Source organism: Pteropus vampyrus, unplaced genomic scaffold (genome assembly GCF_000151845.1).
Source record: "Pteropus vampyrus isolate Shadow unplaced genomic scaffold, Pvam_2.0 Scaffold394, whole genome shotgun sequence".
Taxonomy (NCBI): domain Eukaryota; kingdom Metazoa; phylum Chordata; class Mammalia; order Chiroptera; family Pteropodidae; genus Pteropus; species Pteropus vampyrus.
The window spans coordinates 728,659-743,573 of NW_011889175.1; the positions used below are offsets into that span (position 1 = coordinate 728,659).

The 14,915-nt window shown below is 51.6% G+C and overlaps 1 protein-coding gene across 1 annotated transcript; it reads left to right on the top strand.

Moving 5' to 3' along the window:
- Nucleotides 1–347: 347 nt before the first annotated feature.
- On the top strand, nucleotides 348–9,259 carry CA7 (carbonic anhydrase 7). Its single transcript, XM_011380418.1, has 7 exons — nucleotides 348–491; nucleotides 3,026–3,223; nucleotides 5,875–5,993; nucleotides 6,798–6,893; nucleotides 6,998–7,060; nucleotides 7,833–7,988; nucleotides 8,488–9,259. Exons 1-7 carry the CDS (start codon nucleotides 452–454, stop codon nucleotides 8,608–8,610), a joined length of 795 nt encoding a protein of 264 aa, XP_011378720.1. The 5' UTR covers nucleotides 348–451; the 3' UTR covers nucleotides 8,611–9,259.
- The last annotated feature ends 5,656 nt before the right edge of the window (nucleotides 9,260–14,915 follow it).

The following is a 14,915-nucleotide window of genomic DNA, read 5'->3' on the forward strand; positions in this document are numbered from 1 at the left end:
AATACCAGAAGACTCAGGGCCCAGAGCCTAGATCCTCAGTGGTGGGATTTACTGCTCAGGGACAAGCCTGAGGAGGGGAGGGAATGTGGAGAAATCGGGGCAGCCCTCAGCATGAGTTGCTTCTCATGTCCCAGAGCCTGCACACGTGCTGGAGAAAAGAAGGGAGAGTCATCTGGCCAGGGCAGGAGTGGGGTGCGGGGAGAAGTTTACATCCCCCTTACCCCCGCATCTCCACTCGAGGCTCAACTGGCCTGCAGACCCGGCCGGGGCAGGACCGGCCTCTGTCGCCCTGCGTGGGGGGGGTTTGGGGGGGCGGGTCTCCTGGGAACTGCTCCTCCCGCCCGCAGCTTTAAGAGGCTGCTTCGCCGCAGCTAGTGGGGCCGGAGCCGCAGCCCGAGCGAGCGAAACTGAGCCCAGCCAGCAGGTGCCCTGCTGCGGGAACGGCAGCGGCATGACCGGCCACCACGGCTGGGGCTACGGCCAAAACGACGGTAGGCGCAGACCCCGGCCGGCCGCAATGCGCTGGCACTCACCCCCGACCCTAGCGTCCGGCCAGGTCTCCCGGACTCGCAAGTCACCCACCTCCAGGCCAGAACCGGACCCCCTCCCCCCGCTTCTCGTCCAGCCCACATAACCGGCCCACCTGCACGGCCCGAGCCCTGGCTCCTCTGCGCCTGGCGCAAAGTCCTCGCTGCGCCCCAGCAGGCACAGCCGCCAGCTGCAGTGTGCCGCCTCCTACGCGCAGCCCCTGAAGGCTGCTCTCGCTCGGACCTGGGCCCGGACATTCACTCACTCACCCCTGGCGGGCGCGGGGGACGGAGGGGGCCTAGGGCAGCGGGGGCGGTCGGGGAGGAGCGCTGTGCGCGGGTGCCAGTGCCGGGAGCGCGCACCGCGTGTGTGCGGGGACCTGCCGGGAGCCGGGCTCAGCGTGTGCAAGGGCGCGGGTCCCTGGCAGAGAGTTTCCCCGCGGGGTGTCCGAGCTTACCTGTCGACAGGTACGTAAGGGAAGGGGACGTTTGGGGGTGCAGGTATGTGTCAGGTTGTCTGAACACATCCCGGTGCAAAGCATGGGAGTCAGTGGCCCATACCAGCCTCCTGGCCTGACCTGGAAAAAAGCTCTTCGTTTCTGCCTCAGTTTCCTTAGGATACAGAAGGAGGGAGAAAAGGTAGAAAGTGAGAACCAGACAGCTTGAGTGTGGGTCTGGGGCAAGTCAGTTCTCTCTTGGGTTGTTTCTTACAACCCAGGCTGGGGGTGGGAGGTGGGGTGGGGGTAAATGTTTCCCCCTTTCCCTGAGATGAATAATGAGGACCCAAGATCCTGGTTGCCAGGAGGAGACCCAGGCAGGTCAGGTGGAGATGGCTGAAAGGGGAGGCAGTCACTCTGTGAAGTGGGTGAGGGTCCTGGGCTACAGTCTGGGGTTCAGGAGATTGCAACCCACCAGAGGGAGTTAGAAAGGTGCTGTGGTGTATCTGGCCCCCTCTGGAACCCCAAGGACACAGGAGCATCTTTTGGAAGGGAGAACCCCAGATCTGGTCATGCAAAAGCTGGAAAGAGACATTCAGAAAAAGGCAACGGAGATCAGCAGAGATGGAGAGAGAGGCAGAGAAGGGGCAAGTTGACAAAACCTATAGATCATCTTCCCCTCAGAACCTGCTCCAAGCCAGCTTCTGGATGCTTCCTCCAGAGTCAAAGTCCCCTAACTCCCACCTCCTTGCTAGTCCTGCCCACCAGCTCTGAGCACCCAGTATCCTATATGACCTGCTCTTAGGCCAGCCACTCTCAGACCACTGTCCCTCACCCAGCCAGACCCAGGTCTTCCAGTCTAGGGGCACTGAGGGAAGGAAGGACAGAGGTGCTGGCATGCAGCATGCTCATAGGACTTCAAAAATAACCCAGTGAGTCTGGGCCACGATTCTGAGTCATCCACTGGGGACACAGCTCTGTCAGCACCTGCTGCTATTTTCTCAGGAAAACTTAAGAAGGCAAAAAAAAAAAAAAAAAAAACCAGGGAGAAGCACCAGCCGGCAATAGCTCTAAAAATAGGCTGCATCTCAGGATGTTCCTTAGGGAGATGCTGAGCTGCAGATGGAGCCTCTAGGAGGCAGGTGGTGGGCACCCGTGGGTGTGCACACAGGTGTGTATGTGTGTCTGTGTGTGTATGCGGGTGTGTGTTTTCTTGTAGTCTCTTAGTGTAGACCTGGGCGAGCAACAGTGGGTATTTGTGTGTGAGAGTGCATATAAGTGTGTCAGATGTAGTTGGCAGGGTGTGTGTGTGTGTGTGTTTGTATACATATGTGTTGTTGGGCCTAGCCGTTTTGGGCCCGGTGAGCCCAGGTCACTGTGCACGTGTGTGCACACATGAAAATCTCTATGGATCTGTAGGCACATGCCTAGGGAGGGCAGCTGGGGGCAGTGCATGCATGTGCTGTGTTTATACCGGCGCCCAAGTGTATGTGTGTTTGCATGTTTGGGTGGCCCTCAGTTCCTTCATCTGTGAAATGGGGATCATGCTGGTTTCTACTTCACAAGGTGGTTGTGAGGAACAAATGTATGTCATAGAGCCAACGCCAGGATAATGGGAGCTTTTGTTATTATTATCACAAACAACAATACAAACATGTCCAAGGTGCGAGAAGAGGTCAGATGCCTGGGAGGGTCAGGTCAGGGACTTCAGATGCCTGGGGTCCTCTCTGAGCATGTATTAGATATTGAGGAGGATTTACGACCCAAAACTGCCCCTGAGCCTGTGGCTGTATTATGTTCCCTTCTACATGTCACCTCTTTGGGCCTCCTATCAGCTCTGGGTGGTGAGTTTTAGCAAGGCCATTTTGGAGACAAGGAAAGAGAAGCTGAAATGGAGGGGAAGTGGCAGAGCTGGGATTGGAGCTCCAGACTGCGCATCTCCCAAAGCAGCGGCTAAAGTCCGAAAGGACCAGGGCAATCATTCCCCGCTGGTGCCTTCAGCCTGTCTCCCAGAGATCTAGGCTGGCCTGAGTCTTTGCCCTCTCCCCCCAACCCCCACAGGCCCCTCACAGTGGCACAAGCTGTATCCCATTGCCCAGGGAGACCGCCAATCGCCAATCAATATTGTATCCAGCCAGGCTGTGTACTCACCCAGCCTGAAGCCACTGGAGCTTTCCTATGAGGCCTGCACGTCCCTCAGCATTGCCAACAATGGCCACTCTGTTCAGGTGGAGTTCAATGACAGTGATGATCGAACTGGTAAGTGACCCTTAACAGATCCTGGCATCCGTCCACCTGGGGGCCTAACCCTGTTTTGGACAGGCTCAGGAGGGGCAGCATGCTGTGGTGGGGAAGGAAGGCTCCATCTCTCAGCAGATATAAAGCTGGGGGCTGAGCCTCAGTCTCCTTAGGCATAAAATAGGAGCAATAGGAACTTATTTTGCTCCCTAAGATCATAGAGAGGAAAAAATGAAAAATTGAGGTGATGTTTATACAGCAAAATACTCAGAAGCTCAAGAAATGCTACTTCCCTTTCTTTTCTTCCACTTAGTACATTAGGTTGGGTTTGTTTTCACTCCCTGCCCCATCACTGACCTGCTGTGTGGCCTAAGGCCAAACCCTTTTCTCTTTGTGATTTGGCCAAGCCCAGCAGAGAGGGAAGTAAGCTAAAATGTTCTGTGTGCCAGGCCCCTTGCTAAGGTCACAAGCAGCTCTTTTATTCTTCTCAAGAACTCACCTCTAAGATGGGCAAGAAAGACTCAATAAGCTAGGGAGGGCCCAAACCAGCCCAGTCTAACTCTAAAAGTCTTCTCACCACCCCAGATAGAACCTTAAGATCCCAACTGTCTTGGGCCAGAAAGAGGCCAGCAGAAACTTGCAAAAGGCCTCTTTCCAAGGCCTCTTTGTCCTGAGATTAAAGTCCATGTTCTTTTATGATAAATTCCTAGACAGAGGCCTCAGGAGTGCTCTTCAGTGAAGGGATTATGTGCTTACAATCAGGCCTATGAAGGGTGGAGTGGGGCAAGGAGGAAACATGCTAGAGTTTCTTACATAGGAAGTGACTAGAACTCTGCCCCTCTCATACACACATAATAAAAGCACTGAAGGGAACTTAAGTTTCAAATAGAAAATCAAAGGGCAGAGAAGAGGAGGGAAGCCATATAGGAGTTATCTTAGTTGCTTAGCCCTGAGTTCTCTGGTAGGCTAGGAAAAAAGGGAGAGATGATCAGTTATAGTTCTTGTTGCAGAAAGGAAGAAATCTAGCAGAACCTCAGAAGAGAGACACAGCATTTCCTGGTACTGAATTCTAAGAAAAGCTTCTTACCTAGAACTTTGGGGAGGGACATTGGGTTCTTGACGACCCCAGATGAGAATTTATGAAGGAAAATTTTTCATATACCTGTACCTTCTAAACAGCCTTCAGAGGCCACTGAGGGTTCAATTCAGACATCAGTAGCTCGGTGAAGGCCACTGTTGGTGGGGGAGGGGCCAATGGGGCATGGCTCTGGACCACTGACCCAGGGACCCACTTTCACTTCTGGCTGGGATTTCTTCTCCTACCAGAATGCCCAGTCCTGAGGAGGCAGGGAGCCAAAGGAAAGAAATTTGGCTCAGGAGTGAGACAGTTGGGGTTCTGCCACTCACCAGCTGGGTGACCTTGGGCAAGATACCTACCTTTCTGAGCCTCAGCCCCACATATCTGTCCAACAGGGATAAAAGTGTGTCCTTCTCAAGGTCTCTGTGTGCTTTGACACCTATTAACTACCAAATGCATAGTAAATGCACAGTGAATGACAATGCAATCTATGGCCAGGATGAAGGGAGGAGGCTAACGGAGCCAAGCTCTAGGGATTAGGGAGGGAGTTCACCCTCTGAGAGAGCACACTCTGGGTCCCAGGTGGGGTATGCTCAGAGGGGTGGGCCCCCACAGGCCATACTAGGGGTCTCATCCTGCAGGCCCTGCTTCTCAGATAAGTCAGGGCAGCAAGGAGGGGCCTCTGGATTGTCCTGTCATCTTCTTCAAGGGGCCCACAGCAGGCAAGGCCCTGCCCTGGTGACTCATTCTGAAGGGACCTAGTGGAACTCTGAGCCTAGGGCCGTCACTTGATCCAGGGGCTCACATTCAGGCCTAGCTGGGGCTCCCTCCACTGCCAGATCTCTTTCAGCTAGAAATTCAATCAGTCCCAGGAGGCCTTGTGCATGACCCCAGCTCACCAGATATCAGAGCGAGAAAGTCACAAAACCAGCACAAATGGGGCCTATCAAAGAGGCCATGGGGGAGGGTCATTGAAAGTACCTAGGCTTGGCCACCAAAGTAGGGACCCTCAGGACCCCCTCTGGACAATACCAGGTCCTGAGGTGGCAGCAAGGCCTGATGACTAGGGACTTGGGCTCTGGACTTTCAAAAGAAATGAAAGCTTATTATCCTATCAATGCCTTGCTGTGTGACCTTGAGCAAATGTCTTGCCCTCTCAGGTGCCTCTGTTTCCTCCTTTATAAAATGAAGGTAATAATGGGTTCTGTTCCTCGTGGGCCACTATGAGGACTAAACAAAGTAATCCTTCTTACCCAACCTAGGTCAGGGCTTCAGACATAGGAGGACTGTTATTAGTGATATTGGGGTCCTGAGAGGCAACATCCCAGCTTCCACATGCAATTGAGAGAATGCAGAGAGGTGCTCCATTGGTACCAGACTCTTCTGCCACCTACAGGCTGCCAGGATTTCTGCCCTGGCCCAGCTAAGAGCCTAGGGAACTGAGTGGGGACTGACCCAAGACCAAATAGCCCAACCAATTTTCCAAATGAAAAATGCATCTCCCCACGAGGCACTGCCCTGATCCTGGCACTACTGCCTGCTGGGAGTTGGGCTCTCTCACACCAATTGCTACACGCCCCGCTTCTACCTGCAGTGGTGACTGGGGGCCCCCTGGATGGGCCCTACCGGCTCAAGCAGTTCCATTTCCACTGGGGCAAGAAGCACAATGTGGGCTCAGAGCACACCGTGGATGGCAAGTCATTCCCTAGCGAGGTAAGGGCCTCCCTCAGCCTGAATTCTTTTACTGCTTCGGGGAGGAGTAGGGGACTGGATAGGCAGGGGCTTGGTGGGTACGTGGTATGGGGCTTTGGAGAGAGAGAGGAGGAGCATCTGGGGACCTTTGGGAGAGACACCCTCCACCCACCACCAGCACAGGGTCTTTCACCTGAACTCTGCCCATTGCTGTCCTGCTCTGTGTGTCCAGAAGGAATTTTCTGAAGAGCAAATCCAGTCCCACCAGATCCTTACTAACAGTTCTTCAAGGATAGAGCTTAGCATTCAAGGCCCTGTGTGAACTGGCCTTGCCAGGCCTTATCTTCCCCTGATCTGTATGCTGACCTGCAGGTGGTGAATCTCCTGCCCACATCTGGCTGTTTCATACCTCCAGGATTTTTCCCATGCTGTTTTGTCTGCCTGGAATATCTTTCTCCCAGGGTTCTATCTGATAACCCCCTAATTATTCTTTGGATTCAGCAGCAGGTGCTGCCTCCCAGGGAGTGTCACACTGGATGGCTATTATCTTTTTCACAGATAGTTCATGGAGGGCGAGCCTGAGCCAGATTCCTCTTTGGTCCCTTGAGGCTCAGGAAAGGGTTAGACCCAGAGCAGGGTGGATGCTATCTGTGCTCTTTGGGGGTTCCCCAGGGCCACATTGGACCCTAGGCCTGGGAGGTGTGACAGCCTGCTCCTCCTGTAGAGGGGCCAATAACCTGGTGAGAGTGAGGGAAGCCTGACTCTAAATTCCCATGGCCCCTGGGAAGCGCTAAGCACTGGCCTGGCCTCTTGTTACTCTTGTAGCTGCACCTTGTTCACTGGAATGCCAAGAAGTACAGCACCTTCGGAGAGGCAGCCTCAGCTCCCGATGGCCTGGCTGTGGTTGGTGTCTTCTTGGAGGTGAGGGGTGGTTACCCAGGGCCAGGAGGGGCATGGGAGGTCAGGTACTGCCCATAGTTCCAGAACACAGTGATATTGGGCTCACACTACCCTCTCCCTGACAGACAGGGGATGAGCACCCCAGCATGAACCGTCTGACTGACGCACTCTACATGGTTCGATTTAAGGTGAGACCAGGAGTCCATGCCTCTGACCAGAGCAGCCTGGTGGAAAGGGAGAAAGGGTCTAGATCACAGAGTGGACCCATCTACTCCTCCATTCTGGCAGCAAACCCTCGCTGAGATGAAGGGTGCAGGTCAGCACCTGCAGTATCTTGCACCTGACTCCTCTTCTCCAGGGTCAGTGGCCCCATGGAGTGCCCAGCATGCAGCCGGGTGGGTATAGGATTGATAAGATGCTTGTCACATCCCTTAATGGTTGTGACAAGCATCTTATAGCATGTACTAGGAGATACTTATAGCATGTACTAGGAGATACTTATAGCATGTACTAGGAGATACTTTTTTATAAGATGCACAGTACTCTACCATATAGGTATACCAAAATTTATTATATCACTGATTACATTTATACTGTTTGTAATTTTTTACATTTAAAAAAATGCTACAATGCATACCCTTGTTTTTATATCAGTGTGCTTGTGCACAAGTATCTATATAATCCAACAGGTAGTGCCACTAAGGGCCGCTGAAGGCAAAGGAGAGGACATGATGGCTAAAAAGTTCCTGGAGCCCTAGCTTTTACATACAAGCAAATGGGTGGGCAGGGCCTGGCCCCTGCTGGGAGATGGCATCTGGAATCACAGACATTTACCCACAATTTGCATTAATGAGCTGAGGAGAAACCTAGATCCTGCTGACAGAAATGAGTGGGGAGGCTGCTGGTGTGGTCCTGGTGGGAGGTCTATGCTTAATCCTGGGTTCCCCTACCCTGCCCCAGGATACTAAGGCCCAGTTCAACTGCTTCAACCCCAAGTGCCTCCTGCCTGCAAGCCGGCACTTCTGGACCTACCCAGGCTCTCTAACAACGCCCCCACTGAGCGAGAGTGTCACCTGGATCATCCTTCGGGAGCCCATCAGCATCTCTGAAAGGCAGGTGAGTCCTCCAGGTAGACCACCAGGTCGAGGGATGCTGCACTCAGCGCTCACCCCGGGCAGTATGATTCTCCCAATCAGCAACCCACAGTCTGTGGTCCCATCTTTTGCTAATAAATATTTAGATAGTTAGATGGGAGTTAGCTTGACTGATAGTGATTAGGACCTAGACACAGTCTGGGAGGGGAGATCCCTGGATCCTGGGATCGTACCTACTGTGTTAGAATCTTAATGCTGCATTTGCTGATAAGTCTTAGCTAGATGGGATAGGAACTGGAACTGGGTAGAGCAGGGTCCAGGTTCAGAGGCCCATTAGTGAGAAGGTAACTGAAGTTGGGGTGCCAAAGACAGAATGAGTGGTGAGGATTGGGGACAAGCCCTAGGGAAAAGAGGAGAGAGGGACAGAGCTGGCTGAGCAGGGTATGCCAGATGATGTGTCTGGGATCAGAGAGGACCACAGCACCCCATTCTGCCCTGAGCATCAGTTCTGCCTCCTCAAGATGGAGAAATTCCGGAGCCTACTTATTACCTCAGAGGACGATGAGAGGATCCACATGGTGAACAACTTCCGGCCACCACAGCCACTGAAGGGACGTGTGGTCAAGGCCTCCTTCCGGGCCTGAGCTGTTCACCTGCCCAGCCGGCCACTAGGGCACCAGCTTCCCAAGGGCTTCCATGTCAGCAGACACCAAACCATATGAGGCTCCCTGCCTAGGGGTATTGTGGAGCACCCCTCCCCTTCAGCTGGCTTGCTCCTCAGCTACCCTGGCGGCTTCTTGATGGGATCCTGAGTTGGGAGACACCCTTCAGGTGCCTTGGGGACTGGAAGGACAGCAGCTGAGCATGGTCCAAGCCTGGGGCTGTCTCTGCTCTCGAGACCCAAAGGCCCCTGGGAACCTCCTCTTGTCTCTCCCACTGGTAGTGGCAGCAGCCCCACCCTGAGCTCACACTGTGATGGACAAGACTGAGCAATCTGGGGCAGGCAGCTGGCATTTCCAGAAAGACTCAAGCAATAATTAGAGGTGGGCAGAGCTACCCTCTTGATGTTACCTCTTCTGCAGACCTCCGCCATGCACGAACCTCACTGCCAGGCCATTAAAATCAGCACCCAGCCTGCTGGAGGTGACATGACCGTCTCCCTCCAGCCACCTGCTGCCATGGGCAAACACTGGCTACAGCTTATGTAGTATCTCCCCTTCTCTTCACCCAGCCACTAAAGCCACCTACATGACAATCCATCCATGCAATGATTAATAAATTCATTCATTCATGAGACAAATACCCATTGAGTGCCTGTGCTATGTCAAGTTCTGTTCTAGGCATTGGGGAGGGGGGTGAGTCAAGCATAGTATGTTGGGAGGGACATGGATACTGAGCAGGTAAGGGTTATATAGAGGGCATAGCAGGGGCTGTGGGGACAGAGAAAAGGGGAAGCCCACGTCGTCTGGTGAAGAAATTAAATTCCATTCAGTATTTCAAGGCAGAGAGAAGGGGATAATATGTTTGAAGCTGAGGGAAGGGCAGGTGTGCAAGCTCAGAGCTGAGAAAGAGCCCAGAGTATTTGTGGAGCTGAAAAGCACCAGTGGGACTGGGGGAGGGCCTGGGACTCTCTCCCAAGGCTAATGGGGAGTCATAAAGGGTCTGGGGTAGAGGGGGCCAGGGCCTGTCGTTCAAAGGGGGTAGATCCCTGTGGAGCGTAGCTGGGCAGGCAGGAGTAGCAGCAGGAAGGAGGTGGTGGCCAAGGGCTAGAAGAGGGGACAGCGTGGTGGAGATGGGGGAGTAGAGGGCTACAAGAGAGAGATTCAGGAGGTAAAGCCCAAAAGACAGCATTTGGCTATCTGTGAGGGGGAGAAGAGTTTGGGATATTTCCCTGGGTGGAGAGTGAGGCCTCCACATGGACTGGGGTGGAGCTCACCAGGGTGGACACACAGCATTTTTGGGCCCCTGGAGGGAAGAATAAGGAAGCAGTGGGATGTTTGGGTCTCAGCTGAGGAGGGAGGTGGTGGGTGGGGGTTACTTTGGAGCATCTTAACCAAAGGCGGTGGGTAAGAGAGGGGACCCAGGATGGCTGGAAGACAGCTTTGTTCCTGCAGGCACTCCTGGTCTGATCTAGAGGCCCTTTTCTCTCTCCATAATTCAGGAGACTGTGAGAAGGGTGGTGTCTGGAAGACAGTGTTTGTCCAGCTGGGGATAGGTGGCAGCAGGGAAGTAATGCTGGTCATGCTGCCTCTGAAGGCAGGCAAAGGGCCTGGGGCAGATATCTGGCTCTCTCGCCTTGATCCAAGAACTGTCATTACCCCCCTTTTACAGATGACGATGATGAGGCTGGGGGAGGATAAGTAGGCAAGTAGGAGAGCAAGATTTGAACCTGGGTCTATTTGATAAATTCCCTTACTCTGTGCCAGAGCTTGGTACGACAGAGGGACAGATGGGTATGGTAGTGGCCACATGGAGAAGGCACAACAGGTCTGATACTACTGATCGTGCCAGGGACCTTGCTAGCCTCAATCGAGGATGGTGGCATCACAGTCCTGACACCACAGAGGACTTGAGAGATGGGAGCTGGTTTTATAATAATCATCCCAAGGCTTCCAAGAATCCTCACTCTCTAAATCCTTCTCCTTAATTCATTTTTCAATTTAAAACTATTTTAAAACCGAAAGTGGCCTCTTTATGTTATAATCACAACCCGAGTTTTGACCCTATTACATTCTAATGAGATGCCCAGCTGGTTCCCAAATGCCTCCAGCAAACCTGGCTCCAAGAGACCCAGGACTGGATCCTGAATCCTCAACTGAGGCAAGATTGCCTCCTGGAAGTGATGCTGGGCATTTGGGGCACCCAAGACAAGATGGGCTCTGCTTGTTCCCACGATCCCTGAGAAGGCCTCTCTGGGGAGCCAGGGTGGCTGTCAAAGAGATCTGGGCTGGGGGCTCAGGCTAGTGGTCACAGCATGCCCAGTCTGTGGCCAGGGTAGGGGCACAGCCTTCCCTCAAAGCACCTCCTGGAGGAGCCAGGCCCTGAACTCTGGAGAGAGAGTCTCCCTTCTCCAGGGCTGGTCTCTGGAGATAGGGTGGCTGTGAAGACCCAGTGCCCCAGAGCTCTGCCTGCAGAAGACTTGCTCCCAACTCCACGGTTACCTCTACAGCTGCCACTGCTGCAGAGGCCCTGGGAAGGGGCTCCCCTTAGGGCAGGCCAGGGACACCGACTTGCCAAGGCACTCATCTGTGGGGCGAGTGGTCCGTGCCCTGAGCAAGGGTTGGGAAGAGGGACAGAGACAGGTCCGGGGTTGAAGGTTACAAAGTAACTTAACAAAGTTGCTGGAAGAGTTGATGTCTGAAAGGCGGCCACGCTGATGTCCAAGCTGATAGGGCCTGTCAGCTGCAGCTGGGACTGGCCTGGGGGAGGGGAAGGTGATCGGATAGTAGTGTCTGCCCAGCCTGGACATCCTGGGGAGTTCCCATGTCCATGGGTCACAGCATCAGCTCTGAGCCCACCCTCAAAGGCAGAATGTACTGTTGGTTCATCAAGATTCTGAGAAGAGTGGGTAATGTGACTTTTTGAGCATGGAAGGTTCTGGTATTTGTCCTGCAGCCAGAGGCAGGGCCTGGAAAATGTATTCCTTTTGGTATCTTCTCTGCTCACAAACTCTAGAGCAGATGCACCATCCTCCACACCTGGGCTTTGCACCACGTGTCACTCAAGGCCTCTGAAGCTTGTGTCCTTCTCTGTAAAATGGAAATGATGTCATGTTGGCCACATATGTAATTAAAAATTTTCTAGCAGCTCTATTTTAAAAGATCAAAAGAAACAAGTATATTTAATTTGAATAATATATTTTATTTAACTCAATTATATCCAAAATATATTATTTTAACATTATCAATATAAAAAAATTTAGGAGATATTTTACATTTTTTTGGTTAAACTTTTGAAATCCAGTGTGCATTTTATACTTACAGCACACCTTGCCTCAGACTAGCCACATTGCTAGTGCCCAAGAGTGCATGTGGCCAGTGGTTACCATAGTGGATAGAACAGCCTGAAATAAATGTTACTTTCTGCAGGGCCATCTGCTAGCAAGGAGTCCAAGCAGGCCCTCTGGCTGGGCCTGTAGCCAGGCAAGGTGGTGGCAGGAGTCAGATCTGCCAAGACTCTGTCCTCCATAAGGGCAGTCTCAGAACATATGATGCCAACTTGGCTCCCTCCATCCTCCTCCAAGAAACCTCCCTAACCCCAACCTCACTCCATCCTGGCTGACCCTGACCCCAGGCCACTCTGCAGGACTTTTGCTATTCCCCAGGAGAAGGCCAAGACCCTCAGCAAGAAACTGACCACAAGAGACTTTTAAGAGTGTGGGAAGGTGATAGTATCCCCAAGAAGTGTCCTGGCTTGGTTGAAGAGACTTCATTAGTCTGAGAGGGCTTCCTGGAAGAGGAGCCCAGAGCAAAGTACAGTTGACTCTTGAACGACATGGGTTTGAACTGCTATAATACATGTAACATACAAAATATGTGTTAATCAACTATTTATGTCATTGGTAAGGCTTCCGGTCAACAGCAGGCCATTAGTAGTTAAGTTTTGGGGGAGTCAAAAGTTATATGTGGATTTTTGACCGCATGGAGGAATAGCGCCCCTAACCTCTGTGTTGTTCAAGGGTCAACTGTAGTTGGCATTCCAGCAGAGGCACAGGAGCCTCAGCAGCTCCTGTGAACATTTACCAGACACAGAGGAGAAAGGCCTGGCTCTCGCTCAGCATGTATCAACAAAGAGGGGTGTGTGGCTGGAAATATGGGTCTCCAGGGTCTAGAGGCCTCAAATGCCAAGCAGAAGTTTACCTTTCCATCCAGGGGCCTGTCTCTCCAGTTACTCAGGCCTCCAGGCAACTGGGGAATGGGTTGTTGCTGTTGCTGCTCCTGAGTGTTCAAGAGTTGAATTTTGTGATAGTACAACTCTTTCAGCCAGAGGAAGCCATGGCAGAAATTAATAAGCTGCCCAGGGAATCCCAGAGTATCTAAGCTGAAAGAATTCCTGGTCTGACCCCACTCTCCAGATAGAACTGAGATCCAAAGAAGGAACAAAGTCTGCTGAAGTGAGTTGGTGGGAGATTCAGGGTTTACGACTCTCGGTCCAGTGCTGTTCACTCATCAGGAGAACTTTACATGTCAAAAAGACCTTTACAGGGAATAATTCCCTACTTGCCTGTCATGGAGCCTGAAATCTTGTCATTTGAGCTTCAGTGCTCAGTTAAGACATGGTCTCCTGATGAAATGAAGTGCCCCTGGAGGGCCTTACAGTCAGTAACACCATATGGGGGTATGATTTTATCACCATCTTTTCAGTCTGCTGTGTGACCTCTTCTCTTGGCCTTGGCTTCCGTATCTATAAAATGGGTCTGTGGGAGCCCCGAGGGGCCCAAGTTAGGACTTGAGGGAGGAGAGGAAGCAGATTTTCCAGAAACAGAGTCAAGCTGTGATCGAGCTGGAGGCAGATAGCTCTGGATTTCAGGATGTAGGTGACCCATGAGCCCCTTAAACTGAAAGGGGCTATGGTGCTGTGCTAAAACCAGCAGGAACAGATAACTGCAAAAGCCTCACAAGACCCTGAGACCTTTGCCTATCAATGTGACAGGAAATTCCTACCAGCCCAGTATAATGGGGGTTCAGAGCTAGATTTAATTGATTTACAGAAAATAAAGACATTCCATGTGTTTCACATAAGCAAGTCCATGAACTATGACCCACACAACAGCAGCATCTGTACTTTAGGAGAAGTCGATGCTTGGAAATGCTTTTTCTCCTAGGAGAGCAGAGGTCTAATGGTGTAATTTTAGACAGGGTCCGGTGAGCTGAGAAGACATTTTGGGGACAGCCAAGCCTTTGAAACCCTGGCCCCAGCACTAAATCCAGAAGCCTGTGGTTCCCAGGGGATGTAGAGGGGATCTGGAAGGGAGCTCCTCACCCCATGTGGCTCAGGTTGGCAAGGTACAGAGCTGGTCACATGGGCTCTTTGACCCTGGGTTGGGGTGGAGGGCTGAGCACCAACTTGCCTGTTTAACTGGCGCCAGTGGTGGCTCCAGGAACTCCTGGGGCTTGAGTCAGGGAAGCAACAGCAGCTCTACAGTCATTGGGTGCCTACCTCCATCCCAGCACCCTTTGAGGTCAGAGGTCATGTTGAGGAAAGAAACTCAGGTGTCTGGCAACAGTCAAGAGCTGACCAACCTCAGCCAATTCACTGAACTCTTGCTATAAGCTAAGACCCCTAGAGATGGACCTTCGGTGACTTGGGCCATGTCAGGAAATGTCAGGCTTTGGTTCCTTCTTTCTGCCCTTCTTCACGCTGATACCTGGAATAACTGGGAAGAGGGAAAGGAACAGCTAACATTTAGACCCAGAGCCCCTTACTCCCAAACCTTTTTACTTTAGCATAATTTCAGGCTTATGGAAAAATTGAAAAAAAACAAAAAAAACCTCACAACGAAGACCCACAAACTGGTCACACAGACTCCTTGTTTTATCACATTTATTCTCTCTCATATATATATATAGAGAGAGAATAAATGTGATAAAACAAGGAGTTTTATCCAGCACCCCCAATTCCCCCATACCCTTATCAGGTATATATATATATCACATCAGAGCCAACTTTTATAATAAATGCAATGCTTCCCATTATAAGCCTTCAATAAAAATTAAAGAAAATATAATTTATATATATATATATATATATATAAACACTATATATATATATAGTGTTTGAGAATAAGATGCAGCCATGATACCCTTTGACCCCTAAATACTTCAGCAGTTTTTCTAAAAACAAGGACATTCTCTTACACAATCACAGTACAAGGATCAAATCAGGAAATTAACGTTGTTACATTACCACTGTATAATCAATATGCCTTATTTAGATTTTGCTAATTGTC

Bases quoted from the DNA above. Each gene is read 5' to 3' on its own strand.
- CA7 (XM_011380418.1), top strand. From the start codon at position 452: ATGACCGGCCACCACGGCTGGGGCTACGGCCAAAACGACG. The intron at 5,994-6,797 runs GTAAGGGCCTCC...TTACTCTTGTAG, and splicing joins GCAAGTCATTCCCTAGCGAG to CTGCACCTTGTTCACTGGAA. The intron at 7,989-8,487 runs GTGAGTCCTCCA...TGCCTCCTCAAG, and splicing joins TCAGCATCTCTGAAAGGCAG to ATGGAGAAATTCCGGAGCCT.